The 27,974-nt window shown below is 51.6% G+C and overlaps 9 protein-coding genes across 9 annotated transcripts; 5 read left to right on the top strand and 4 right to left on the bottom strand.

Moving 5' to 3' along the window:
- Positions 1-207: 207 nt before the first annotated feature.
- On the bottom strand, positions 208-3,036 carry ALT_4165 (nucleoporin NUP82; the record flags this gene model as incomplete). The annotated part of the gene is made up of 4 exons (XM_033558226.2): positions 208-265; positions 320-489; positions 542-2,659; positions 2,725-3,036. 4 exons carry the CDS (start codon positions 3,034-3,036, stop codon positions 208-210), a joined length of 2,658 nt encoding a protein of 885 aa, XP_033414117.2.
- Positions 3,037-3,394: 358 nt separating this feature from the next.
- Positions 3,395-4,163, top strand: ALT_4164 (nuclear cap-binding protein subunit CBC2; the record flags this gene model as incomplete). The annotated part of the gene is made up of 5 exons (XM_033558227.1): positions 3,395-3,460; positions 3,520-3,614; positions 3,675-3,719; positions 3,777-3,968; positions 4,031-4,163. 5 exons carry the CDS (start codon positions 3,395-3,397, stop codon positions 4,161-4,163), a joined length of 531 nt encoding a protein of 176 aa, XP_033414118.1.
- Positions 4,164-4,333: 170 nt separating this feature from the next.
- ALT_4163 (pyridoxal 5'-phosphate synthase subunit PdxT) lies at positions 4,334-5,190 on the bottom strand (the record flags this gene model as incomplete). Its single annotated transcript, XM_033558228.2, has 2 exons — positions 4,334-4,898; positions 4,952-5,190. 2 exons carry the CDS (start codon positions 5,188-5,190, stop codon positions 4,334-4,336), a joined length of 804 nt encoding a protein of 267 aa, XP_033414119.2.
- Positions 5,191-5,582: 392 nt separating this feature from the next.
- On the top strand, positions 5,583-6,650 carry ALT_4162 (4'-phosphopantetheinyl transferase family protein; the record flags this gene model as incomplete). The annotated part of the gene is made up of 1 exon (XM_033558229.2): positions 5,583-6,650. The coding sequence occupies one exon, from the start codon at positions 5,583-5,585 to the stop codon at positions 6,648-6,650; it is 1,068 nt and encodes a 355-aa protein (XP_033414120.2).
- A 419-nt stretch (positions 6,651-7,069) lies between these two features.
- Positions 7,070-8,003, bottom strand: ALT_4161 (1-acylglycerol-3-phosphate O-acyltransferase SLC1; the record flags this gene model as incomplete). The annotated part of the gene is made up of 2 exons (XM_033558230.2): positions 7,070-7,236; positions 7,292-8,003. 2 exons carry the CDS (start codon positions 8,001-8,003, stop codon positions 7,070-7,072), a joined length of 879 nt encoding a protein of 292 aa, XP_033414121.1.
- Positions 8,004-8,879: 876 nt separating this feature from the next.
- On the bottom strand, positions 8,880-11,515 carry ALT_4160 (anaphase promoting complex subunit bimA; the record flags this gene model as incomplete). Its single annotated transcript, XM_033558231.2, has 4 exons — positions 8,880-8,951; positions 9,011-10,854; positions 10,916-11,089; positions 11,179-11,515. The coding sequence occupies 4 exons, from the start codon at positions 11,513-11,515 to the stop codon at positions 8,880-8,882; spliced, it is 2,427 nt and encodes an 808-aa protein (XP_033414122.1).
- Positions 11,516-12,430: 915 nt separating this feature from the next.
- Positions 12,431-13,041, top strand: ALT_4159 (SND2/TMEM208 family protein; the record flags this gene model as incomplete). Its single annotated transcript, XM_033558232.2, has 2 exons — positions 12,431-12,439; positions 12,541-13,041. The coding sequence occupies 2 exons, from the start codon at positions 12,431-12,433 to the stop codon at positions 13,039-13,041; spliced, it is 510 nt and encodes a 169-aa protein (XP_033414123.2).
- Positions 13,042-17,889: 4,848 nt separating this feature from the next.
- ALT_4158 (E3 ubiquitin-protein ligase SSM4) lies at positions 17,890-22,772 on the top strand (the record flags this gene model as incomplete). Its single annotated transcript, XM_033558234.2, has 2 exons — positions 17,890-21,154; positions 21,211-22,772. 2 exons carry the CDS (start codon positions 17,890-17,892, stop codon positions 22,770-22,772), a joined length of 4,827 nt encoding a protein of 1,608 aa, XP_033414125.2.
- Positions 22,773-23,690: 918 nt separating this feature from the next.
- ALT_4157 (uncharacterized protein) lies at positions 23,691-27,577 on the top strand (the record flags this gene model as incomplete). The annotated part of the gene is made up of 2 exons (XM_033558235.2): positions 23,691-27,087; positions 27,156-27,577. The coding sequence occupies 2 exons, from the start codon at positions 23,691-23,693 to the stop codon at positions 27,575-27,577; spliced, it is 3,819 nt and encodes a 1,272-aa protein (XP_033414126.2).
- Between the last annotated feature and the right edge of the window lie 397 nt (positions 27,578-27,974).

Here is a 27,974-nt window from a genome sequence, read left to right as displayed (position 1 = left end):
TGTCACTACGTTTCAGCTTATGTGTTTCCAGGGAGTTGTGAGGAAGCGATAATCTCGAAATGCCGAGCATGAGTGCTTTAAGTACTTTCTAATGTGAACTTGGATTACTAGCAGGCGTCGCCTCATTGATTTAAGGTTATGCAATCTCCATTGCTGATCATAGGTGACACGTTAAAATCCCTCCCATCCGACAGTACAATGTGAAATTTAGATGCTCGAGTTCAGTCGGTTCAACCGAGACGTAATGGCTTCAATGACAGCAGACCTGAAGACGATGACTTAGCTTATGCAGCACTTATCGCTAGAAGAAAGAACTTACTCTCGCTCGACCATCCGCATGGCATCGGAAATCTTCGCTCTTTGTAGCCTTTGTGGGACTCTTGGCCCAGCGGCAGTGGGGGACGCCGGGCTCCCAGGTTCCGGTGCGACAGGTGCCTTGGCTGCAATGGACTTGGCCTCAGCCAGAAGATCCGCCGCTATTTCCTTGACCTGCAGCAAATGTCAGTATCACTATGTGCGGTTTGAGAGCGGCGCTACTCACGGTTCCCAATCGCTGTGACAAACTCTGATCCTTTTCTTCTTCTTTCTTCTCTCTCTCCAACGAAGCAGATAGGGCCTCCACTTCCGAAAGCCATGCCTTCTCCCTCTCGCTCAGTGGACGGCCACCCGACTTCAGGACCTTGTTTCGGAGCGACTCGTATCTCTCAACCAAATGCGCCTGTCTCTCCTTTGCAGCCTTCAGCCTCTTGTCCAGCGCCTCATCACTCCTCGCGCCCTCTCGCCGCTGGCCATCCTCACCAATATCACTCGAGACCCCCTGAATGCGCTCAGCTACATCCGAGAGCTGCTTCAGTTGCTCCTTCATCTCCCCTTGCAGCCGCTCACAGCGACGGAAAAGATCTGATGCTGCTCTCTCGAGAGCATTTGTGTGAGCAGACAGAATGCGGTGTGCAGCAGCAACCAGGTCCAGCGTTGCTGGTGACAAGCGCACCTGCTCTTTGAGCGACTGGCGTTGTCGATGAGGAACATGCTTCTCAACGAAGAATTCCAGGGGTGAGTCCGAATAGAGAATTGAAGGGACTTGGTAAGGAGGTCTTTTGGGTGGTAGAATCGGAGAAGTTGGCGCCTGCGCCCCTGAACCAATTGGTCCCATATCTGCAATTGGTGGAAGGCTAACCTCAGGCGCATCCATGATGGCAGCATACGGGCGAGAGGCGTGGTGGCTCAACAGCAGATAACCAAGATCATAGTCATAGAAAACCAGAGAAGAGGCCAGATGGTCTGATTCGCCTTTAACAGCACTGCCACCATCATCTACTTCGATGATTCGCTCCCTGAGCGATACTGTGCCTTCGCACAGCACTTGCAAACGGAAAGCCGAGCCCGCCGTATCCTCTGACCCGAGCTCGGCCTCAAGCCTCTGCACCCACGAACTTAGCGAAATAGATGTGACATTGGTTGCGGTCGTGACGAAGAAGCTGTATCGAGAGATAACGTCTTTGGTGAAGGTCGGCCAGTTATTCAAATGCTGCTCTTCTTGTCTGATCGTATCCAATGACTCAACCAAGACCAAATCAGACGGCTCAGACAGGGGAGTGCTGAAGGCATTTTTTTTGAGCTTGGGGAGCCACTGCCCCTCGACGCGATCAAGTTCAAGGCAGATATGGACCCTGCCAGTGCGGGTCGAGAGACAGATAACAGTGGCCGACAATTGATCGTTGTCTTCCACTGAGAGCTCATCGTCCTCACCCATCATGAGAGCATCCACGTCGACTTTTGACGCAATGACAAGGATGTCACAAAGGTCCAAATCATCAAGCTCGTCCCCAGTGTCGACACGGAACGGACCTTGTAACCTGGGGATCGCACTGGGATTGGCGGGACGTGTCAGGATCTCCGACCCGGGCTCCAGATCTGAGCCAGCAATGGTCTGCAAGGGATCCTGGTTATCAATCTCCGTGAGCCAGTCATACTGCTGTCGGCACGCTGTCAGCTCATCTTCATATTCCGACGAGTCTTCCTCCATTGCCGACAGTTTTGGAACAATGGCCGAAGTAAGGGAGGGAATAGTAGTCGCAGGAGCTCGCCATTTTGACGGCAAAAGCGGGCAAAGGGCATAAAGATCACCAGGTCGCATTGCGACCCACAGTGTCATTGGTGCCCATGCGCTCTCCTTCTCGCTTCCGCTACCGCCAAAGCAAGCCGAGGCGACTTCCATATCCACGAAATCGGCGGAGAATCCTTTGTTCTTCCCAAATCCAGAAGGTGAAAAGTCCTGGTCGCAAGATGTTCCGTCCACCAACTTCCTCAGGTCAACCGCCAGGGTAGGTCGGTCGAATGACCAGTGGTTGTTCCGGTCCAGCTCCCATACCCGAACTGCGGCATCTGCGGTGACGGTGATAAGACAGCCTCCTAGGTTGGTGTGCACCCCCAAGGGATGCCACAGCGCCGAAACAACGGGCGACTCTGGAATAACGTGCGTAGTGGGACCAAGCTGGTAATACTTGAGACGAATGGGTGAGCGATCCGTACCAGACAGATGCGATGAATCCGGTAGCACCGCGATGTACACTGTATGATCCGTTACGATGGCCAAAAAGGCGCCATTTGGAGAAGGAATCATCTGCCGAATCCGTTCGTAGACTGGTACGATCAGAACCTAGTCATTCATTAGCCACCACAATGAACTAGGCATGCAAATGCTCGTGCGCGAATCAGCCATACTCTGTAATAGTCTGTCTCATCGCTATCTGACGGCCCCTCAGAGCTCCTTGTCTGACCAGAAGCGTCCTTCTTTGCTCTAGACTGCTGCTGCCATACATCCTTCAACCGAGTAAGGCTCGACCAGCGGATCTGATTGTTGACCACGGTGAAGATCTCATTTCCTCGCTTCGCCAAGGTCCTTGTCGGGCCGCTATACTCCGCCTCATTCTCCGGAAGATAACCTGGTTTTTTGGTCGATGTGCTTGCAAAGAGTGTTGCGCCAGGTGCAGGACGCGATAGCCATGGAGGAGTGTAGCTGATGAGTTTCGGCATCGTCGGCGATTATGGCGAACAAGTTAAAATAAATTGGGTGATGAGTGAGGTTTATTCCATATCCTCAGTAGCTGGTAGGAGGATAGATTGATCAGATTGAAGGTTTGGTTGGAATGACGGCAATGATAGCAACAAACAACGGGCCGGGGATTTTTTGGTTGCAGGAGGAAAAGCGCGCCAAGACAAGGTGAAAGCTCCGCCCTCGAGAGCTCTTGATGTCCAGCTATCCTACGTCTTCAAACTGCATTCCCGTCATCTCCATCATTGCTCTATTTCGCACATATCGAGCTCCATTATCTCATATTGCTTGAATCAATTGCCTTTCTTCCCTAAAAAATACGACCGCGTCGATAACATAATGAGTACATTGGTCCACAACACGGTCGATAGGCTGGATCGGCCTAGCGCCTATTACCTGGCAAAGGTGCGCTTCGAAACTGCTTTTGGCTTTAGTCATTTCCTAATAAGGTCTTTTTGAAGCAGAACAAGAAACGCAAGTACAGCCAGGATGACTCTGAGAGGCCGGAGGACCCAGTCGACAAGTTGAAGGATGCCACAACACTCTATGTCGGAAACCTGTATGTCGGCCTATAGACCGAAACATTGCCATAAGTATGGCGCATACTGACTTTCTAAAGGTCTTTTTATACAACAGAGGAGCAAATTCATGAGCTTTTCTCAAAGTCAGCGGATCCACAGGCCCGTCATGGATGATGCCAAGAACTAACTGGCGCATATAGGTGCGGTGAAATCAAGCGCCTTGTAATGGGACTGGATCGATACAACAAAACTCCCTGTGGCTTCTGCTTTGTGGAATACTACACCCATCAGGATGCCTTGGACTGCTTAAAGTATATCGGAGGCACCAAGCTTGATGAGCGGATTATCCGTACAGATCTTGACCCTGGCTTCGAGGAAGGACGTCAGTATGGGTACGTGGTGCTACATCTTTACCAGAAAAGAGAAGAAGAGGAGTATCTAACTTTCAGCGAAGACGAGGAAAGTCTGGTGGGCAGGTGCGCGACGAATACCGTGAAGAGTACGATCCGGGCCGTGGTGGTTATGGCCGGGCATACGCAGATGACCAGCGCAGGCGGGAAGAAGAAGAGTACGGCAAAGGTAAGTAATTGGGAAGTAAATTTGCGTGGTCTATTGGCGCAGACAAGGCGTTTGTACATCGACAAGGTCATCTCTATCATACCGGGAAACTGCACCGGCTGTTCAAGGAAAGGAAAATTCTACCAGATACCCAACAATCAACAATTCCTTGGTCAAGAATTGCCAAGTCTATGACTCTTTATATTCCCTTCCTCTTCCTTACCGACTCCTCCACCTGGCGCAACCACCAGGAATGTATTCTGGCATCACCTGTCAACTCGGGGTGAAAGCTTGTCCCGAATACATTACCCTGCTTGACTGCGACGATGTCGCCGGTCTCTTTATCTGCGTCGATATGCGTTCCCGCGGCGGCTAGTTTAGCTGCTCTGCCGGGGAGACTTGCTAGTACTTCAACGCCGTCGGCCATCGCCGCCTTGGCCGCCTGGCCCTGGGGTTGTTTCGAAGGCGCCACCACCGTCTCGTCCCTCTGTGTTTCGTCCACCTGGATACCTTCTTGATGAGGCAGGATCTTTTCCACCACGGGCGCCCGGATAAAAACTGCCGGGAAGGATTGCTCGGTCGGACCCAAAAAAGGCAAATCTAGGGGGGCCTCGAAACTCTCCGTTTGCCGGCCAAAGTGATTCCTGTTTACGCGAACGTCGAGACCTCCTATGAGCTCCTGTCCGCCTTTCTTGGTTCGATTAGCAGACTCGGCGAGCAGGATCAGCCCGGCACAGGTGCCCCAGGTCGGTTTGCGATGGACCCTAAGAAAACAGACTGTCAGTCGCATTGACGGGATAGCGTTGCGCGAACATACTTCACAAAGTCCCTCAAAGGCTCCAAGAGGTTCGATCGGGCCGCAACGAGAGAGATAGTCGTGCTCTCTCCCCCAGGGAGAATCAACGCATCACACCGATCCAACTCCTGCGGTGTCCGAACTTCAATGAACTCCCATTGAGTAGTGGAGCTTTGTTCCGAGACTGCCTTTTTCAGCAGCTGGATGTGCTCAAAGAATGCACCCTGTAAAGCGAGAACCCCGACAGTGATGCTGGCCATGGTAATTCCTGCTTGTAGAAAATAATAACTTTTTGACTCACACCTTGGCCACTCTCTTTGTTCCTGTATAGGCCCATTACCTAAGCGGGTCAACATTCGGCCGGTATTTATCAGCACGTGCTACCCCGCCTACTGATAAGATTGTTGTTCTGAGTGTCAGCAAAGGATTCCCGATGTCTCATAGCATATGCATTTGATATTATCATGTTTGATGATGATGGATATGACTCGATGACACTTTATGGCACTGCTTGTTTTCCTTGCTTCCCTTATTTGCCGTAGCAGAGCGACCAATTAGCCTACACAACTAGCTCACCCTGTACTCCCTCGTTCTTCGAAGATACAGCTCTTTGCTCGCGAATCTTACTGCTGGGATTGCATTGTCCGGAAAAATGGGCTCGGTACTAAAAGAGACGAAACCCTCTCTTACGCGATGGTATATAGACACGCGCACATTGACAGCGACAAATCCATCACTCCCATTGTTGGAGACCCTCCAACCGTCGGACCAAGAGACAGTCAAGAAGTTCTACCACCTCAGGGACAGACACATGTCCCTCGCCTCAAACCTACTGAAATACCTCTTCATACACCGCTCCTGCCACATCCCCTGGAACAAGATCAGCATCAGTCGCACCCCAGATCCTCACCGCCGACCATGCTTTATCCCCTCTCCTGCTCTGACCGTGGCCTCCGACGAGCCCATCCCCAACATCGAATTCAACGTCAGCCACCAAGCATCTCTCGTAGCACTCGCAGGCACAATTATCCCATCGTCCCGCGACGCATGCACCACCCCGGCAGCGGTATTCGCCAACCCCAGCCCATCCTCGGTCCCAGCCCCATCCGTCCCCCAGGTAGGCATAGACATCACCTGCGTGGACGAGCGGCGCGCACACACAAGCTCCGCCCCATCAACCCGCAACCAACTAGCCGAATACGTCGACATCTTCACGGAAGTCTTCTCCGCGCGCGAGCTGGAAACAATCAAGAACCTGGGCGGGAGATTCCCGGCTGACGCGCAGGACAGCGAAGCGGTGGAGTACGGCCTCCGCCTGTTCTACACGTACTGGGCTCTCAAGGAGGCGTATATCAAGATGACTGGTGAGGCGCTGCTCGCGCCGTGGCTGCGGGAGCTGGAGTTTACGGATGTCGTTGCCCCGGCGCCGGTGCAGGGCTTGGGCGGGGATTGGGGGGAGCCGTACACTGGTATCAAGACCTGCTTGTACGGGAAGAGGGTGGAAGATGTGCGGATTGAGGTAGTCGCGTTTGAGAAGGGGTATATATTTGCGACGGCGGCGCGAGGGGCCGGATTGGGGGCTGAGAGTCGGCCATTGTCCGGGGATGCGGGCGTCGCTGTCTCGCTAGATCCCTGGATGCCCATGGAGAAGATCGATATCGACAGGGACATTGCACCTTGTGCGACGGGTGTTTGTCAGTGTGTAAAGAAACAGTCCTAGGAGAGTCTGTCTTAGCGTTTAAGCGTCTGACGAAGCGAAGCAGGGGTAAATAAATATCTATTCATCTTCATCCACACCCAACAATACAAAATAACACTTGAAGGATAACGCTATGTACACTCCGTCAGGCTCTTTGCACACAATAGTCCGCAAAATTTATAGGAAAGCAGAAAGTGAATGATTCGTAGGTCGGTTGTTCTCCACGGCATCTCTGGTAGTCGTATCCAAAATCTAGATCCCGCAGGTCTATCCACAACCCATCCCCAGGCACCAAGTATCTCTTAGGAATTCTAGAGCACGTGAGCTCATCTGGCCCTGTTGTCATTTCGAATATCAATACAGCCGTCAGTCATATAAGAGGCGAAGAATAGACAGGCCGCGCCGACGTGATCGTAACTCGTGGACGGTCGTGCAACCGATCAGATCTCGACAGCCGTGGAAGTAGCCTTCTTGACTTCTGAGTCGATCTCATCGCGATCCTGATCGGAGAGCTCGAGGAGAGCCTTGAGCATGCTCTCCTGGGTTGTTTTAGTCAATCTGTCGACATCCGCAGCGGTCAAGCCCTCCGTGCTGATGGGAGGTAAGACTAGGAGGGGTCAGTTAATCTCATATCGGGCAAAAGTAACATCACATGCACACACCTTTGAGCTTGATCACGCCAGGGTTAAACCGCATATTCCGCGGCGACAGGATATGCGAGTAATTCTCCGCGACGATAGGAACAATCGGCACCCCCGCCTTGACCGCCAGATGGAACGCGCCCTTCTTGAAAGGCAGCAGCTCGGGCTTCTCAGAGTAACTCCTCGTTCCCTCGGGGAAGATGAACACGCTCTGTCTGTACTTGCGTATCTCCTCCGCCGCACCGTCAAACGCCTTCATTGCCGTCTCGCGGTTGGCCCGGTCAATGAAAACCGTCCGCGAGAGCGCCATGAACCAGCCCAGGAAGGGGATATTTTTCAACGACTTCTTTGCCGTGACGCTGCAGTAGGGAGGGAAGATGTAACCCAGCATGAGCACGTCGAGCTCGGACTGATGGTTGCCGATGAAGACTGCAGGCCGGGTGGAGAGGTGCTCGGCGCCCTGGATAATGTCGAACTGCACGCCGGTTGTATACCGCATAACCCATTTGAAGCTGCGCGCGGTGGCCCATTGCGAGACCCGGCCGTAGCCTACGAGGCGAAGGAGAATGGATGCGATCACGCCGTAGCATGCGCAAAACAAGAGAGAGCCATAGGCCGCCAGACACCGAGCGAAAAAGGCCGCGCGAGGGACTTTTTGGCCGAGTGCGAAAAGGGAAAGCGTCACGACGACAAACGAGCTGATGCCCGAGGCGATGTAGGACAGGAGCGACATGTCAAATGTCCAGAGAAAGCAATCTTTAGGGTTACGGTAAGCTGTATAAGTAGTCTCGAAGTCACTAAGTCGTAATATTCACACTCTTGCTGAGCCGTACCCCTCCGTGGCAGCTGATTTCGGGTATGAGGTCAGGCGTGGTGGTCGGAACAAGGATGCGCAGGAGACTTAGAAAGCGGCAATGGCCATGACCCCGAGGACGTGACAGAGGCTGGCGGGTTCGGGATTCTAAGGCCTGGTAACCGGCTGGAGATTAGGAATAAGGAAGACCGAAGAATGGGTCGTTGATGCTCGTGCCAGAAGATCAACGATAATCGTGCCTGTTCAACTCTGGAACTTTTTTCCTGATTTTCGGGGCACCAACATCATTCTGCCGCTCACCGCCTTGCAGTGCAATTACTTCTACAAAGTACGCAGTAGAGAGTGTATTAGTTATTCTTGAGGTAATTCCATGGTTCAGGCTCAAGTATGATGGAATTGATTTCCGTAAGAATAAGAATAGGCATAAGAATGACATCGCAGATTATGCAAGTGCCTTGTTCGACAGACATCTATGTCCATGAGTCTGTCGTCCAGGCGTCTTCGTCTCTCATATGCAGCCAATGACCAGCCCGACAAAGCCAACCCACGCTAATATACAAGAAACAAGATCCACGAGCCTCGGGTCCCTTTTGGAGAACCTGATGCAGGGTAAATGCACCGCTAACCAACCCGGCCTGCAAAACGCCCTTATAATGCTAATGCTGCGAAAATCCAAAATCAAATTCAACGCCGACTCTCATGAATGCAAGCCCTGGATAGCAGGCACCTGGTGAAGAAAGGGGGGGAACAAGTAAGATCCAGAATTGGATCGATGTATGGAAAGTGGACTGCAAATCAAGTCATGTCCTCACTATCCTCCTCGTCATCGTCGAGGGATTCCATGGCATCCTTGATGTATTGTGCTGCCTGAAATCGAACCCGTTAGCATTCTCCGGTAATATAAGAGAACGAAAGTGAGGGCATACCTTAGGGTCCAAGTTCAAAGCAGTTGTGAAGTGCTTAATGGCATTCGCTTTGTCGTGAAGCATCTTGTAGAGCTTACCCAACAGATAATGCACGTTGGCTTCATCTGGAGCCATGTCTTTGAGAATCTTCAACTCGGACAGGGCTAACTTGAGCTCCTGGAGCTTCATTAATGCGCGAGCTTTCCGGAATCGCGCGAGGACGGAATGAGGCGCCAAGGAACAAGCGCGACCATATTGCACGAGAGCCGCTTTAGGATTGTTCATCTTTTCCAGTACGAGACCAATGCAGCAGATCAACACTGCGTTGGTCGGGTTGATACTTGCCGCATTCCGGAAGTGTTGTTCGGCAAAGTCCAGTTTACCCATTTTGTCATAGACTGTGCCCAATCCGTACCAAGCGTTGTAATGCCGGCTATCAGCGCTGATACCGTGACGGTATGCATCCAGCGCCTTGTCGTATTCTTCGTTGGCAACATACTCGTGCCCTTGTAGAGTAAACCCGTAGGCAAACTGGGGATCCAGCTGTGTTGCCCGCTTAAAGCACTTCAAGGCCTGGTCATGGTCCCGCTGGTGGGAGAAAGAATTACCGATGGCGCACCACGCCTGTGGCGACAGGCGATCTGTTTCCATCAACTCATGGGCCAAGTAGGCTAACTCCACATCGTTCTTCAGATGCCAAAGGACGGTCGAGTAGATCTCCATGTCTTCTAAGCGCGAGGGTGCCATTGTCTTCACACGGTAGAAGTACTTTTCGGCCTCGGAATACATCGCCTGCTCATAATACGCTCGTCCGATTTGAGCGAGAACCCACGGCGTTTCCCGTTGGCCCTGAGAGAGCGAATTAAAGATCTGAATTGACTCCGAGCACCGGTAGCGACACAGGGCAAAGAATCCAGAAGCAAGTTTGGAGAACAGCTCCAGCAGCCAGGCCAACGCCTCGATTTCTTTTGACCTTTCAAGGGAAGCGCCTTTGGAGATGGCGTAAGTGTGTGATGATGTTCCCGACCGACCGTCTTTATCTGCATCATGATGTTCGCTGCCATGTTTTCGACTGCCACTCACTACTCGTCCCATGGTGGTTGTTGTAGTACGGCCCTTCGTACCCGTGGCTTTCGCCTTCTTGACCTCTCTAGCATCCTTGACTCCCAGTGCGGATGCCGACAGTTTGCTGGTGGTGGGTTTAATCTGGTTGAAGAGTCGTACACTCCGTCGTTGGGGTGCCCCTGGTTCCGTGGGTTGTGATGTGGGTGGATGCGCTACCTGACCAGAAACAGTTCGCTTGCGGTCCCCGACCCTGGGCGCAAGTGTAGCCTCCCGGTCTGTCTGGGCTGATATTTGGTCCTCTGGCTCAGTCCTGGTCCTTGTCCTTGGTCGGATCCCCGTGGGTTTCATCTTGGGCGGGGGATCCATTGGATACTCGCCGCTTATTGCCTGGATCGTTCTGTTTTTCCTTGCAGGAGCTAAAGGAGGGTCCCATTGAGCGTCCACACCGTTCATTCCATTGGCTAACCGGAAGTCATCAGATCCGCTGCTTTGTCCGCTGGGCGTTTCCGCCCCTTCATGCACGATTGATGTTGGCACTCCCGATGACGCCACGCTTACTGTGCTTCCATTTAGTTTTTCCCACAAGGCAGAGCTCCCATGGCTGGTACCTGAATCACTGCGAGAGGTTGTCGAGGCAAAAGGATCGGAACTTGGATTGACATTCGCCTGCGCTTGCAGTGGCCCATTCGTGTGTACAGACTTATCGGATATTGGCTCAGCGTCCTCTTGCGGCGATGAAGACAATACAGCCAGCAATTCAGAATTCATCTTGTAGATGTTCGGCACGCGGACATTGACGCCTTGGCGGTAGAACACAATTAGCCATGGGTAGATGTAGTAAGTTTATCCTCCAAAGCTTACCGGTATCGCACAGCCCTTGGAACGCGTCCCACATGAAGGGATTCAGCTTCAGAGATTCAACATAGCATTCTACAGCTTTGTTGATGTCCTTATGCGCATGCCACAGTTTACCTAGCAGGCAGAATACTGCAGCTGCATCCGGCAGGTGTTGTCTTCGCGTCTCACTGTGCTTATCTAGAGCAAAAGGTGCAAATATGTCAGTAACAGAAAAGCAACGAGATAAATGCGAGTTGAGTGCAAGACTCAGCGTGAGGAATGCTTACTCCAGTGATTCTTGGAAGCCCAAAGCCCTTTACTTCGCTCCAACGCTGTGATACCTTCCAGATACTTTCCTAGGTCCAAGCACGCTTGCGCGAAGACATAGGAGCAGCCGAGGTGGGTGCCTCTCGATCCAAAATTCCTGCTGTAATCGTATGCGGCTTTGACTTGACCGTTCTGGAGGTGACAAAGAGCGAGTAAATATGACGCTTCCGCCGTTCGCGGCTCGTAAGCATGTAAACGACCGGCGAGGAACAGTGCATTGCGGCACAAATTGTTATCGAGATGATAATATATTAGCTGCCTAAGCTGGCCTGAAATGTAGGATATTGATGGCGACATGTTTGCGTGTTCTAGGTATGCGAAACTAGGGAGAAGTGTTGGTGTTGTGAGGCCAGGGTACTTAGTACGCGGGTCAGAGTCGGTGAGGGGATGTTGTCGAGCAATAGGCGAGCATGAGGTCGGCCGTGATCGCAGGCCGTCTTTTCTGATGATTAAGTCCCGGAACTGTCGACAAACAGAGGTGAGGAAACGACGATGCAAAGCTCCCTTTACTGCGGAGACTAGTGGTCCACGTCCAAACAACAAAGAATAAGACACAAAGAGCCGCGGGGTTTAGAGTAAGCGCTTTGCAGTGTTACAAAATCCTTTCATCGGTTCGTCCACCTTTACCTTGCGAATTCCCGATGTCGACTCAAGGTGAGGCCGTGTCGAAGCCAAAGTGAATGGATGACGTCCAGGACGACTCGTGACGCCCTCCAGGCAAAGCAAGAGCCTCCAAGGGAAATCAAAAAGGCATATCGGGAGATGAAATCCGGTCCAGAGTTGAGTATGACAAGCGAAAGGCGCGCAGCTAACGGCTTCCCGAAACAAGAGGGGCGGGTGAGGAAAAGTGTCAAGTCGATCGATCGTGTCAGGCCAGATCCAGGTCCAGGTCGTGCCTTTTTTGGAGCATGCGGATGTTTTGGGGCTGCCGAGTATAACAGATTAGGAAAAGTGGCTGGTGCTGGCGGAGGCGCGGGCGCTTGTCTTGTCGTGGCGGGCAACCGACCATGCCGCTACTCCTTTACTCCAGTGCGCACGAGATAACATCAAGAAGAAGGGAACATGTGTTTAGTATTATAATACCTTGTGCTATTATATTTGAAATATAATCTGTATGAGGATTTGCCGAACAGACACATTCATCTGCGTCTACATTTATCGCCCCTGCGTCGATTGCCTCTTCTCTTTAACGTTACTGAACATTCCGTCACTATGGCGCAGGTACATCACTTCCTCTACCATCCGCATTTTCAATCCTCGATCTTCACAGAATGAAAGATCAAAAGGAGAGAAGACCTAAGCGACATACTGACCCATTATAGAAAGCAGCCAAGACACTTGCCGCCCGCAATGGCTCCCTCCTCTTGCGTACGCATATAATCACCCTCTGTCTGCATTCAATCTTCCTGCTCCTGCACTGGACCTTCAATCGTCCACGCTCGTTAAAGCCATACTTATTCCTCGCATGTCCGACACTCGCAATCGAATTCTATCTTGAACGACTGGGCCGTCCGATCTACAACCCCGCCGATGGCTCCCTGCGGTCCCCCGGAGAAGACCTCGGAGCTTCCGGTCTGACGGAGTACATGTGGGATGTCCTCTACTGGACCTGGGGCTGTATGGGGGCAGTTTGTCTATTTGGGGATCGCGCTTGGTGGTTATGGATCGTGATTCCTATATATTCTGTTTGGTTGGCCTATACCACCTTCACCGGGATGAAGAGCGGGTTGGCCGGAATGGGTGGAGCGGACACACCCGTCGCAGAAAGTAAGAGACAGAAGAAGATGGAGAAGCGTGGAGGGCAACGCATGCAATACCGGTGATTGCGGCTCTATGCCGACTGTATTAATATACATCAAGACATGGATAGTTAGGTCCTGATTGAGACAACATCTTTGAACGGGAAAGATGATTGAATAGAACTGGTCATGATCTTTTGGAAAGCGGAGATATGGACAAACATGGAGTCAAAAGGGGAAATATCCTGTTGCATTGCCAAAAGTCACGTACATATTAGTGTGAGAATCTCACTCTGACATAAGAAATCAGGTAGCGGAACGAGACAGACGTAAAACAGCCCGAGAAGTTGTGTACATGTTCTGAAAATCTAGAGGAACAGATGGCGTACGACAATCAGTGAAAACTATGTGGAGAATAGTGCTTCAGAAAGTCAAATCATCATGATCCATCTGGAAAGCAGTATATGAATGGTGGGAATGAAGAAACATCAATGGGCAATAAGTCGTGGGAAACATGAGAACACATATTGTCCACTGTACATCGTACAAGGGTAAGACATTTTTACCTCCACGGTTTTCTGGATTATAACTCGTCCTTAACAGACGCATCATCCCCACTAGTGAGGACCACCACTTTTGATGTTGCTGTCTCTACCGCAGCCGAGGCGAGGCTGCTGGCACTAGAAGCCAGGTTTGCAAGCTGTCCCTGTGCTCCTTCTACAGCCTCCGCCAGCTTGCTCGTGGCGCTGGCAAAAGCTCCTTCAGCTTCGGTTGGGCTTGCTGACTGATAGACTGCGTTTCTGATGGCAGATTCGGCAGATGCGTATGCATGCTCGAGGGCTTCTTGAGCGGCTTCCAAATACCCTGGTTCAGTTCCGTAAACGGCTTCGCTGATATGGGCGGAGGCCGCTGACATAGCGCTGCTAGCTGAAGATGTGGCCTTTTCGAAGGGACCTTTGGGTGTCCCATACAACTGAACACTCATGGCATTGACTGCAGACTGGAACTGTTCGTTGGCATTCTCCAGAATGTTCTCAAGCGATGGAACGTTTGTGATCGAGCCAAATGGAGCAGAAGAGGTATGGTCCCCAATGACATAACTCGAAGCCGCTGAAAGCGCGGAGGCTGGGTAAGGGGTTTCGTAGATGGCGTGCAATCTGCTTAGGGCTTTTTCCGTAAATGAAGGTTCTTTGCCGACAATCAGCTCAGATACTAATTGTTCGATTGCCTCGTATTGAGGGATCAAATCACTCAGTGCCGGGGGTGTGTAGTGCGATCGAGAGCCATAAAAGTGTTCGCTAGCCGTGGAAACAAGACTCTCCCAGTTCTCGGATGCTTTACTAGCCATTTGTTCAAGGTGTCCTGTCGGAGTAGGGGTACCATACACCGCTTGAGAGGCAGAGGACACGAATGCAGAGTAATGGTCATGTGCCATACCCACAGCCTCGTAGTAACGTCGTTGTGCGTCAAGGAGGATACGGTTCTGCTCGACAGCTGTTGTTGGAGTTGCTGTCGCTCGGACTCTGTCAAGTTGGGCCGAGGCGAGGCTAAGGCCTTCGCTCAGCTTCGAGGAAGCCACAGACGAGATATATGCAAGTGGCGTAGCCTCTGCTGCCATCGAGGTGATGCTGGAAGCGGCCTGGTGAGCCAAGGACGCGACGCTGCCATCAGACCAAGCCTGTCCGGCCGCACTCGTTACTTGCGCGAAGTGGTCATCAGCCTGGCTGACAAGTTCCTGCAATTGCTCGGGAAAGCCATGCTGCCCAGACGCATCTTGTTTCGGTACAGACTCAGCCGCAGCAACACCCCAGGCCATCTTGGCCGGCTCAAGACTTTCGCTTGCGTCTGCTCCTGACACCGATGAGGGACCGAGTCCGTCTCCTGCAGATACATCACTGGCTCTGGAGTGCTTTGGCAGACTATCATCGTGCGATACAGATGATTCGTCATGGGTCAAAGGGATATCATCATCTAGACCTAGATCATTTTCAGAATCTCCTTTGCCGTGAGCTGCTGTGTCTTCAGGATCCGGGATTGTGCCGGATGTAGCTCGCTCAGAGCTCTGCATGGATTGATGGTTCTCAGTATCTGCATTGTCAGTCTGGGCACTTTCCGACTCCTCGTCAGTCTTGCTGCGTTTCGGTAGTGGAGGAGGGTTCCCAGTTCTTGTTTCAAAATCATCACTTGCTTCGCGAGCCGCTATCTTCCATTTGCCAACGTCTTTGAGCCTGGCCAGTTCCTTTGCAGCGTCTTCTGCGACCTCCATGCCACGGCCTAGAATATCGTTGGCCAATACCTTGGCTTCCTCGACTTTCACATGCTGCATTCCGACATTGAAAATGTCATTTTTCCAGTCTTCGAATTGGGCTTTGAGGGCATGGTACTTCGCCCAATCCTGGTATGTGACTCCTTCCATCCATGCCCATCGCATACCGATTTCCTGGAGACCCAGGTCTCGCACACTATCCAGAACATCCAGCGTAGAGTTGACTGCTGCTGAAGTGCGCCTGATCAACTCTTGGTCAAATGAGTTCCGCCATTCCCGAACTGAATGTGCGCGATCTCTGACAGAAATGGCAGCCCGTCTGATCTCCTTCACAAGCTCATCCTGGACCTTTCCTTCCTCCTCGGGTGCCTCCTCGCTTGGGAGTGATTCGGCCAATTCCTTGATACGGAGCTTGACAGACAAGATCTCATCCTGCACAACAGTTTCTAGAGCTGTTATAAGACTCTCGCCATGACTGTTTACACCGCTTCTAACGTAGCTTTCCACTATCTCTTCCACGCGTTCCTCGAGATCTTCAGCACCTTTTTCCACGGCAGTGGCGAACTTTGTCTGCCATGTTTGAAGGTCTGCAGCAATCTTTTCGCGAGCTTGCGCCGTCTGCTCGGCAGGTGAGAGTGTGGTGCGGGTCACAGGGGCCACGGTTGTAGTCGTTGTCATGGCTGATTCAGAGTCCGGGCTCTTCTCAGCCGATGTGACGGCGGATTGCGTCTGCTGATCCATAGGACTGAGGATCTTTCGTTAGTACCTACACTCTAGAACTCCTCTGAAGGGTGAAATTTACCTATCAGCCTCATCCATGACTTTGCGCAGTCGTCTTCCTTCTCGATAGCTTGCTAGTCGCTGTCCAATCTTGACTAATTGAGGCTCAACATTTTCCGAGTATAAACCAGTGAGTTTCGGCCATAGAGCACTGTTCGCAAAATAGATCACGGATGACCAAGTGCTTTGCGCGTATGGCAGCACAGTAGTCGCCAGTACATTCTGGCCAGACGCATATGTCTTCCCGATAAATGGCCTCGATCGAGCAAAGCCGGGGAAGACGTAACCATCCCACACGGCTATGACGGCGCCGTTAATTTTGTTGTAGTAAGGAAGAGCGACACCTTTTGCATGTTGCACATATGGATCGACTGTGGAATTGTACAATCTCGTTCCACTTTCTTTCACGTTCTGTAGACGAGGGATAACCCGGGCCTCCCACTGCTGCTGGCCATAGGCTTGAGCCCGGTCAAGAGCAGGAGCACCATATTGATCATATCCTCGCCTCGCTACTGTCGCTGCCGGGGTGTAGACATGCTCGTTCACGACTTGTACGTATGGACGAGCAATTTCAACATAAGGTGCACCGTATCTATCATAGTACGGCAGAACATAAGGCTCAATGTGGGACCGCACAACCAGGTATGGTTTGCATACTCGCGGTGACGACTCATTCAATTCCGAAAGATGCGAAGGACATCTAAAAATCGGTGCGAGCAGAACATACCATATACAAAGTCTGCAAATTATTTCTGTTAGCCTGAGTCATACCATCGTCGAACATCACAAAGGAAAGCATACCGCACAACCAGACCAAATGTCCATCTGAAAGGATTCGTCTTTCTCGATCGGGAGCGAAGCTCCACCGACTTGGCAATGCCGTCCGAGGCGTGTCCATTCTCCGTGGTTGCCATTGTGTAGTCAATGCGCGGGTCAGATGTCGTCTGGAGTACTGATTTTCCGCTGCTAAATGCCGATTGACGCCGTATCGCGTCTTCGAACTGGTCTGTCGTGGGCGATTCTCTGGCGTAATCCTATAGATCACCGGGATCGCATCCCGAGGTCTAATCGAGGGTCAAGCTGTTTTCGTTCAGACGGCAGTGGTTGACTATCGCTGAACGCCTGTCAATTTACGCCAGAAATGTAGACGCGCGATGATGTTCCAGATCTTGGCGGAGACGAGAGAATCAACGGTTGTCTTGCACAAGCGGACCCAGCAATCGCTAAATTTTGAAGTTAGACTCAGCGAGGGCTATAAAATGGTTGAAAAAGAGATCAGAATCAAATGATCACAGAAATGGCATCAAGCTGCAGCAGGTTATCATTAATTGTTTTCCTTGCTCCATCGGTGAGGTCATCGCTCAGACATCAGTGGCGTAGTTGATCGTATTACCGTGCTTTACATTCTTATGGCTTACGGTGCAACAAGATCTGCATGACTTTGGGTAAGATACAGTAATATCACATGACTTTGGGGACTCCTTCCGCTGAGTAATCGTAGAGACCGCTTTGGATATTTGATATCCATGATCATAATCATCTGCCTGCTTGGACAACTTGCCACTGTCTGGCATAGTGGAAAACAGATGCAGAATATCGCTTAGTGTGTAAGCCCCAGGAGAGACTTACTTTCAACCTTGGCTCCTTTCGAAAGCGAACCACCACAACAAAGAAGCTGCAGGAACCTGGCTCATATTCCATGGTGACTACTTCATGATCCTCCTTTCTTCTTTGACTTGGACAAGGTACTCCATACATTATCGACCTTTGAGCTCAACGGTCATTCACCAGAATCGCAGATTCACCGATAATCCCTCTTATCATGACAAATTGCAACCCATCCTAAGAATCGTCGGATAGACGCCGGAAACAACACTATTCAAAGCATGGATTTTGCGCAGGAGCAACCCCGCCAATATGCGGGCCACACAACTTTCCCAGACCTGATGAACGATTCTGCTTTTGCGACGAACAACAAGGGAAAAGAAAGAGATTTTGAGGAACCAGATACATGTCGGATTTGTCGCGGTGAAGGGACACTGGAGGAGCCACTGTTCTACCCTTGCAAATGTAGCGGCAGCATCAAGTTTGTTCATCAGCCTTGCCTGGTAGAATGGCTGTCGCATTCGCAGAAGAAGCACTGCGAGCTTTGCAAGACGCCTTTCCGATTTACGAAGCTATACGACCCGAACATGCCTCGAAACCTCCCCGCGCCTTTGTTCTTGAAACAGCTATTTATCCATAGCTTCCGCACTGTTGTTACATGGCTAAGATTCATCCTGGTTGCGTTTGTCTGGCTCGGATGGCTTCCATGGTCTATGAGGGCAATTTGGAGAGCACTGTTCTGGCTTGCGGATGGCCACTGGTCCGGCGGTGACGCCTCTCAACAGCTTCAAGCTCGGCAATCTGCTGGGAACGAAACTACTTCCCTTGCAGCCGGAGTGACTACCTCACACTTGCAGACTTCGAGTGCTGTCTTGTCAAATGCGACGAATTCATCATCATTTTACATGTTCACTTTCCCCTCTGGTGACCCGCTTCTGCTTACAGTCGCTAAGAAGGTGATGTCCGCGCTGTTCTTTTCAGCCATACCATCGGGAAGTGGTTCATCGAACTCGCGGCCGTTGAATGTGACTACGGGACTGTATAAGCACCGCCACCCGTCGTGGCTTTCGGACGTGAAGTTGCTCAACTCCTTGACCCCATCGCCCACCATCAATAATATTATCATCGACACGTTGGAGGGGCAGCTTATCACGCTGCTCGTCGTCGTTTCGTTTATACTCGTCTTTTTGATCCGAGAATGGGTTGTTCAACAGCAGCCAATGGCCAATATCGCTGATGGTGAACGCGAAGCAGCAGTGCAGTTGATAGCGAATAACCGTCCAAATAGGAATGACGACCGTCCAAGGCCTGAGCCCCTGGCTCATGTGCACCGTGCGGATGTGTTAGAGGGCGAGGGAGAGCATATGGCAGAGCACGGCACCGATCATGATGACATTGGTTTACACGATATCCATTTTCTTCGGCCAACTCGCAGGCGTTCTCTTCAAAGCGGCGAAAGCGCTGATCTGCCAGCGGCCGAGCCTGTGGAAAGGGCTGGTCGCGCAACATTTTCCGAAAATGGTAGTGATAGCGACAACGAAGCGAATGCCAGCCATTTGGCGAGAAGGTCGCCCACTCGAGTTAACCAGGGAGGTTGGGCTGGCGTTGAGACTTTCAGAGACCTCTGGTCCCGCGGCAATGGTGATCCTGAGCAGATTCTAAGAATCATTAGAGAAGATGGTCGGGAAGAGGAGCTTGGTTGGGTTGTCACAGCCATGACAAGGCTTCAACAAAATGACACCCCTCGATTCTCTGAAGCTCGCTCCAGCTCCAGCACGCAATGGGATGACCTCGGGAACCCAGGATTTCGAAGCCGTGCTTCTTCCGTGGAGCCTTCTCATCCCGCTGAAATCCCAGACTCAGCGCCCACGTATCGGGCCTGGGATGGCGCAGACATGTCCAATTCAACTTTCGAGGCAGACTCGAGTGCATATCCTCATGAATTCACCTTTGGCTTCACTGAATTGGGGCCCGAGTCAGAAATCAATACAGGAAGTAATGGTGAGGGACAGTTGAATGACACAAACAGCGGTGATGAGGTCTCCAGCAACCCGTCGCCCGTGAGCCCTCAAGACTTGCCGGCCGTGGGTCATACAAATGATGAAACGACACCTCCTGACGCTCAAGTTGACCCTCCTGCTGCCGCACCTCCTAGGAGCTTGGCTGCCAAAGCTTTTGAATGGTTTTGGGCTGATTTGATACCACGTGAGCAGGATCAGGAGGGCGCGCCACGAGATGACGAGGCAGAGGTGGAAGATCTTGCGGCAGAAGCACCATTTGTACCAATCCGTAACAACAGACGTCCTGCCAATGATGTGCAGCAAAATCAGGGCATTGGTGTGGATGCGGCAATTGATCCCAACGAACTGGATGCTGTTGAAGAAGGTGATGATCTAGAAGGAATTCTGGAACTTATCGGCATGCAAGGCCCCATATTTGGCTTGCTTCAGAACGGAGTGTTTAGCGCTCTTTTGATTTCATTTACAGTGGCTATTGGGGTCTGGCTTCCCTATTTGTGGGGAAAGATCGCACTCGTCCTCCTCGCAAACCCCATTCAACTCATCTTCGGTGTACCTGTGACTGCAGTATCTGTTATCGCAGATGTCACACTTGACACGCTTATTGGCAGTCTGGGCTATATCATGTATGCGGTCAGCCTTGTGTGGAAAGTGCTACTTGGCCCCTTGAGTGCCTTTGTCCCGCTAGGCGATTGGGTTCCCCAAACGAAGTCCATCACGAGTGCATCGTTGTCGCTTATCGATGCAAGCAGTCACCGGTTGAAGAACGTGGTCAGCGCGTTCTTTGTTTTCCACGAATCTGACGTTCCAGTGTTCTCTGTTCTGTCTCATCAGGCGCTCAGGATCCACCAAGCGCGCATATCTGGTCTTTGTCAGTCGATTATTACTTTCGTCAAATTCATAGTGCACGATTTGCCCCTCCAAATAACTACAAATGGACTCCTGGGCACTTTATCCTTTGATCGTCAAAGCATCGACTTGAGCAGTCTTTTGGCCCAGGCTCGACAACAGGTGTACAGCTTTGCTGAACGGCCTTTCTTCCCAGGGAAAGGCGCAAAGTGGTTCGATGCCTCGGTGACAGGGGCGACCTCCACCGGTTTGGCCATTGATCCCGAATTGGCGGTTTGGGATACTAAAGACCGTATTATTGCCATTGTTATGGGTTATGTGCTTGCATCGATTTTGGGACTCCTCTACCTTCGTATTACTAGCCTGTTCACAGGGGCAAGTCGTGGACAGAGGGTCGAAGGCCTCGTCGCGGATGTACTCCACCAAGCTGGTGGAGTGATGAAAGTCATTTTGATCATTGGAATTGAAATGATTGTCTTTCCACTGTACTGCGGTACCCTGCTTGACGTCGCCTTGCTCCCTCTCTTTGAGAACGCTACGATCGCCTCCCGGCTGGAATTTACCTCCTCCTCTCCACTTACATCACTCTTTGTTCACTGGTTCATCGGCACTTGTTATATGTTCCATTTTGCTCTATTTGTTTCGATGTGTCGAAAAGTCATGAGGAGTGGTGTTCTCTGTAAGTGCTCTAAACTAAGCCTGTTCGAACATTTGTTCGCTAACTGTGACTGACAGACTTCATCCGCGACCCCGATGACCCGACTTTCCATCCCGTGCGAGATGTACTTGAACGCAACATCACCACTCAACTGCGCAAGATAGCCTTCAGTGCTCTCGTATACGGGGCTCTGGTCATCGTCTGCCTCGGTGGCGTTGTCTGGGGCCTGTACTATGCCTTTGATGGGGTGCTGCCTGTTCGATGGTCTGCCACAATCCCTGTGCTCGAATTCCCCGCTGATTTGTTGTTCTACAACTTTGCTATGCCCCTTGCCATACGGTCTATCAAGCCCTCTGACGGCTTACACAAGCTTTACAACTGGTGGTTCCATAAATGCGCGCGGTTCTTACGACTTAGCAGCTTTTTCTTTGGTGAAAGGCACACCGATGAAGAGGGTTATCATGTGAGACGGACTTGGTTTGATCTTCTTTCGGGAAAGAAAGGCGACACTGAACACCCCGTCGTCGGTGAATCTGAGCGTCGCAATGCAGACGAAAAGCAGCTTGGTGCTTACTTCGTCCGGGACGGCAAATTTGTACGGGCTCCAGCTTCCGATCAAGTGCGTATCCCAAAGGGCAACCCAGTGTTCTTGGAGGTCACCGACAACAACGAGCGGGTTGACGGCGCTCCGGATCCGGACGAGGGTCTACATGGTCGTGCCAACGACATGTTCACCAAGGTCTACATCCCACCCTCCTTCAGGACCAGAATTGCGGCGTTCATCTTCCTGATCTGGGTCTTTGCCGCTGCTACCGGGGTAGGCACCACAATTATTCCCCTAGTTATTGGCCGAAAGATCATGTTGGCGTGCTTCCCCGATCGGCCGCTGAATGATATCTATGCGTTCTCTTTGGGCATCTGCATCTTCGGAAGTGTTGCCTATCTCATGTTCTATTGCCGGACCTTCTTGGCTACGCTCCAGGATCGTCTTCGCCCTTACCTTCGTTCGCCACAACAGGCTTTGCTCGGATTCGGAAATGTCGCACTAAGCGGTCTGCGACTAGCTTACGTAGTGCTCGCATTCTCGGTTCTACTGCCGTCCTTGTTCGCTCTAGTCATGGAGCTTTACGTGATTGTTCCAGTGCATACGTACCTGGGTGGAACACGGGCGCATGTCATTCACTTTGTGCAAGACTGGACGCTTGGGGTGCTGTATGTGCAAATGGCTATCAAGTTTGCTCTATGGCATTCTACTTCGCGACCTGCAGCGGCCCTCAACGGTGTCTTCCGGGACGGCTGGCTGAAACCGAATGTCCGTCTTGCCACCCGAGCGATAGTGCTTCCTGTCACGATTTTGGCGACACTTGCAGTGGCTCTCCCACTTTCTTTCGGGTTTGCACTGAACTCGACTGTCTTCCGTGACACCCCAGATATTCAAGCAAAGGTCTATCGCTATGCGTTCCCTGCCACTTTACTTCTTAGCTTTGTCGCATGGCTTGTCTATATGATCCGTCGACAGATCGATATCTGGAGAGTCAACATCCGTGATGATGTCTACCTGATTGGGGAGCGCCTGCACAATTTCAGGGAGAAACGTGCTAGGGATGTTGGTGTTTCTCGACGAGTGATTACCGGGTGACCCGGCACCATTAAGACCTTTTTTCGCTGTTTTTCGTTTATTTTCTCCTGTGTATATTCCCACATCTCAATGCATCGATAGAAGGTTGTTTTTTTTTATCTATTTTCTGACTACTCACATTATCATTGACAAGAGAAGACGGTTGCCTGGTCCCATACTCTGCCAAGTCAACACACTTTTTCCGATGCTCCCGTACTAGGCAGCTCACGCAGCTCACATGCTAAGTTTGTACAACATACGAATCTCAAGACGTACACCGATGGGGTTTCATGGCTTCCACCTGCACTCTGTAGCAGCTGTGTGACTGAGTGAAATGGAAAGACGCTGGCCGTGCTGCTAATGACCTGCACCGTGTTCGTACAGTACGAAAATGCTCATGTAGTCCGCACGTGCTGGTCTCTGCCCAATATCCTGGCGGATGACGGTAGTTCGTCATGCGATCACTCTCCCACTAAGTAGTGTGGAACTACTCTACTCTGCTGATACGATCGCAATAATCTTGTAGACTTGTCTGGTGGATTTAAAGGTGGGCCTTGATATCGTAGCTGCCTGCCACGTGACTGGCCAAGAGGGGTGTGGCTTGGCGATCGAGGCTTTGCTCTTCACTCGCCACTCCCTATTGGTTAGGCAACAGGATTCCTGCCCACCTCCCGATCTATTCTTATGCCTGGCCATCGCTCTCTCCGTGCAAATCCATGCTCATCTAACGTCAAATTGCTGCAGAAAGAAATCTCTTTCTTCTTCAGATCATCTTGCATCACTTCATTACCCTTCAAAAACCATGTGTCCTCAATGCTGAAGTATCAAGTCCGCTGCGAGGCCAGATCGTAACTAAGACCCGCCTCGCCACTTGAGTACTTACTGTTGTGCGCATTCCCCTAATAACCATTCCACCTTCCCCGGACTCTGCACGCCAAGATGTCCGTTCTCCGTCATGGAGGTTCATACCTCCAGCGACGGCTTACCAAAATGTACACAGATACGAAGACCTCGTGTGAAAGTGTAACGACGGCTTCGAAGGCTGTCGATGATCCAGAGCTCGTGGCTCTGCATCGGAGCTTTAGGACGCAGCGGGATCGGCTTCTTGCTTGGGGTCTAGACTGGAGCGACGCTAGCGCCGCGCAGCCAAATGATATCGATGAATCGCTCACCCAGGCTGGATTTAGCGATGTCGTGGAAAGTGTTATGTCTTCCATCCAGGAGTTACTGAGTGAAGCGGAACGCATCCAACATGGGGGTTCCTCCGATCTACCTCCCAAAGGCGCTCAAAAGGACTCGACGTCGAAAGATAGCCTTCCTGCCCTGCCGGTCAAGACGCACTGGACTAATGAAGATATCGCACGCTCCAAGAGCCTCCTTGCTGACTTGACTGCGTGCATCGACACGCTGTATGATTTGTCGCGCTCGCGTCGAAACATGACCTCCAGCGGGCAGTCGGCTGTGCGAGGTCGGCAACGACACGCACTCAGAACAGGAGATGAGTCAGTCTACTCAGTCTATCCTGACTCCAAGTCATACCACGGCTCTCCGCTTGATACTAAGGAGGCCTACCACAGCCCCAAAGCGCATCAAGATCCTTTCGATTATGCGTCGCCCGTTGTCAGCGCTTTCGAGAAGCAGTCACACAAATCTTCTCTTTCATCGCAGAACTTCCTCATTGATCGCTCTGCTTTGCAGCTCTCCGGTGCCTCTCACGACAACAGCCCACCGCCGTATGAGATGGTAGCTGCTTCCACGAATTCTCGGGCCATTGGGCGTATCAAGACGTCAGCTTGTCCGCTCTTGGCGGGCGCCAAGGAGTCTACCGTATCCATCTTGGTTGAGTATACGCCCATGATGCTGGAAACTCAACGCGACATCACTTTGCCGGAACAGAAGCGACTCGAACATGTGCAACAGACCCTTGATCAGCTCGTCCAAAACGCAAGGGTATCCCATTTGGGTTTGATGAGATTCCTTGGCTTCTACATTGACATGCCCAATTCGCGATATGCGTTTATCTATCAAATGCCAATCGACTATTTCCCCTTTTTGCACAACCCTTCCGATCTCTTGAGCGGCCTGAAGCCGAAGCCGCTAGTCTCTCTCTTTCAAACCGGCGATGATCAACGGGTCCCCAACCTTGAAACCCGTCTTCGGCTGGCTTACGACCTTTTGATGGCTGCGCTACACCTTCGAAGCCAGAATCTCGTGCACGGAAACATCAACAGTGGTAACGTGCTCATCTTCCCCGGTGCGACCAGCTCAAACAACGACGAAGTGGCCCTTACGGAGGATCTTCGACGGCCATATTTGACATCCTTCGCTCAATTCTCCGGTACTGCGACATCGCCCGAACCTCTGTCATCGAGCATGTATCGTCATCCGGACGATAAGAGGTCCCTTGAGGATGATGCGGCCTGGTCCTATGATCTGTATTCCCTAGGTCTCGTGTTGATGGAAATTGGCCTGTGGACGCCGATCAGCCGGCTTTGGAAGATGAAATACACCAATTCGATGTTTAAACAGAGAATCGAGAATGTTTATCTGCAGAAGCTGGGTCCGAAGTGCGGCAGTGCATTTCTTCACGTCGTCCAACTGTGTCTGGATGCCCCCAACTTCCATTTATCGACGCAGCCATTCGAGGATTTCAACTTGAGGGTCCCTCAGACGTTTCATTATCCTGTTTTGGATCTTTCTGCACCAGACGGCATCTTTTCTTTCTCCATGAACTTCCTTTATACAATGTGCAAGATCGTTTGGTCTTGCTGCAGAATTGACATTTTCTCCGCACCGGCCGCTGAGGAGTTGGATGATTGCCTCCCCCTTGCGCTCGTTCCACGAACTGAGACAGAGCGTGTGCACAAGAGTCTTCAAAAGTATGAGCCTGAACCTCAGCGACTGACACGTCGCAATGGTCCGTATCCTGGTCTTCCAGTGCAAGAGATGCGTGTCTTGAGGGAGAAGATGGGCTTGGAGGAGAAGAAGGCGAAGAAGAGGACATTTAAAAAGCTTACCAACGTCGAGATTCCTCAAGACCACCTCAACGAATGGAACTTTCAGATGCTTCCACGATTGAGAAAACTTCTTCAGAAGGTTCTGAAAGACTCTTCCGAATCCTGTGGTGTCACTCTGATGATGACTGGCGAGTCGGCCGAAACCGCCAAAACGACTATCTGTGTTACCTGCGCGAGTGCAAAGAAGGTAAGAACCGCCTTGAAGAAGTACTTTGTGCTCGACGACAGGGAAGATTGGGACATCATCGTGCTTCGTGGGGATATCCAACGCTCCAAAGTTCCCCGAAAGAAAAGGCGCAGGCCGGCCAAGTCTAGATCGCAGACGGCGGGTGCTCCGGCGTTTCCCGAGCGAGATCTCAATCCCTGCTATCAGCCACGACCGCTTTGTGGCGCGTCCATTGGCGCCTTTCAGAATGATGAGCATCTCCCTCCTGTGTCCTACGGGGGTGCCATCTTGGTCGACGGTATGCCTTATGGTATGACAGTCCATCACATGCTTGAGGCACCTAGTGATGATGAGGCAGAGGAGGACGTGGAGAACCGGAATGTAGGGGGGCCATTTCGCTCAGCTGGGAATTGGCCAGGAGAATCCGCCCCCTCGAACAACGATTTCATGTACACCTGGTGTGACGAGGATCCCTCTGAAGTTGACCTCGAATTTGAAATCTCGGAAGACGAGGATGGCGATGACGTCTCCCTCTCTCAGAGCTTGGAAGGAACTTACGACGACCATTGGCTCTCAGACAGTTATTCTTCGGACGAAGAAGGCTTTGATGTTGATGACCCCTATGAGGATGAAGACGCGGCTTCGATCGGCGACACGGCCGGAGTCGATCCAGGTGATGAGCCGCCTCTATTTGTTACTCAACCGGCGATCGACGACGTCCATGAGGATTTCTTCCCGTCACCCGAAGATCGTGATGATGAGCACTTGGCGTCTCACTCGCTCGGGTTCGTCCATGCATCATCGGGTGTTCGCCGCTGGACTCGAAAAGGCATCAAGCACGAAATTGACTGGGCGTTGATCAAGATCAATGATGACCGGTTAGACGCGCGCAACATTGTCTTTGACAAGACGCCGCCATCAATGTCCCGAGGTCTCCAGAGACGGGGCCCTGGAGGACAGCCTTCACAGACAGGCCAAGCCATCTTTCTCAATGATGTAGCCCGGATGGAGGAGCTCGGTGGTTTGAAAGTCCATTGTTGCGGTCGGACAAGTGGCCTGCAGAGTGGACAGATTTCACGGGCGATGACCATCGTCAAACTGCACGGACGACAAACTTTCTCCACTAGTTTCTGTGTGGATGGAAACTTTGGAGGTAAGTTGTGAGATCCCCATGCGCCATGCGATCGAATAAACGGAAGCTAACAACCATCCTGAGTCTAGTCCCCGGCGACTCAGGAGCCTGGGTTTTCGACAAATCGACGGGCCGTGTCTGCGGCCATGTCCTGGCCTGGTCGGAGAAAAGCCACACAGCCTACATCGCTCCAATGGAAGTGTTACTGGAGGACATTGCTCGCACCCTGAACGCTAGCATGGTCACTCTCCCGGGTCGTCGAGACGAGTCTCTCGCCTTTGCGATGGCTCACGGCCCAATGCCTGAACCTCAGAATCCGCGTTACCAGGCGCCCCTCCCTCTTCCACAACAGGTTCCGGTGGACATTGGCCGGTTAAGCCTGGGCCTGGATGAGCCCGGGATGGGCACTGTCAACCCCAGCCGCGGTATACCAGAGGTGTCGTCCGCTCCTTACCGAGGGATGCCGCCTATCCTCTCCCCGCCTCGCAGCCTAGAAAGACAGCTTGCGTAAAGCGACTAGCATATTATATTCGTTCTCGTCTCTATATCACCTGTTTCCCTAATCATTATACCCCTATTTCTTTTTTTCTCGCTCTTGGGTCATGGATATCGAGCGTGGTTTGCGAGGCGTATCTCTTTTCTCTTATTGCATATATACCCTACCTCTTGCCTCATGTTTTCAATGACTATGAAACAGTGCATGGAGATATCTACATCTCCCAAGCGTCTTGGATGATCATGGAGACGAGATGTCAGCTTGTCAAATGGAATATAACCTTCATATCATAGTAACCTCGCATTGTAACCTCGCACTGCGCACGTCCTACCGTAGACGTAGATGTACGGAGAATAGTGTCTTTCAAGTCGAAGATTCATTGCATTGATAGGAAAAAGGAAATAGATAGGAG

Source organism: Aspergillus lentulus, assembly GCF_001445615.1.
Source record: "Aspergillus lentulus DNA, contig: Alt08, strain: IFM 54703, whole genome shotgun sequence".
Classification (NCBI taxonomy): Eukaryota; Fungi; Ascomycota; class Eurotiomycetes; order Eurotiales; family Aspergillaceae; genus Aspergillus; species Aspergillus lentulus.
Note: the sequence above shows the minus strand (reverse complement) of the source record. Positions and strands in the feature narration are given on the sequence as shown.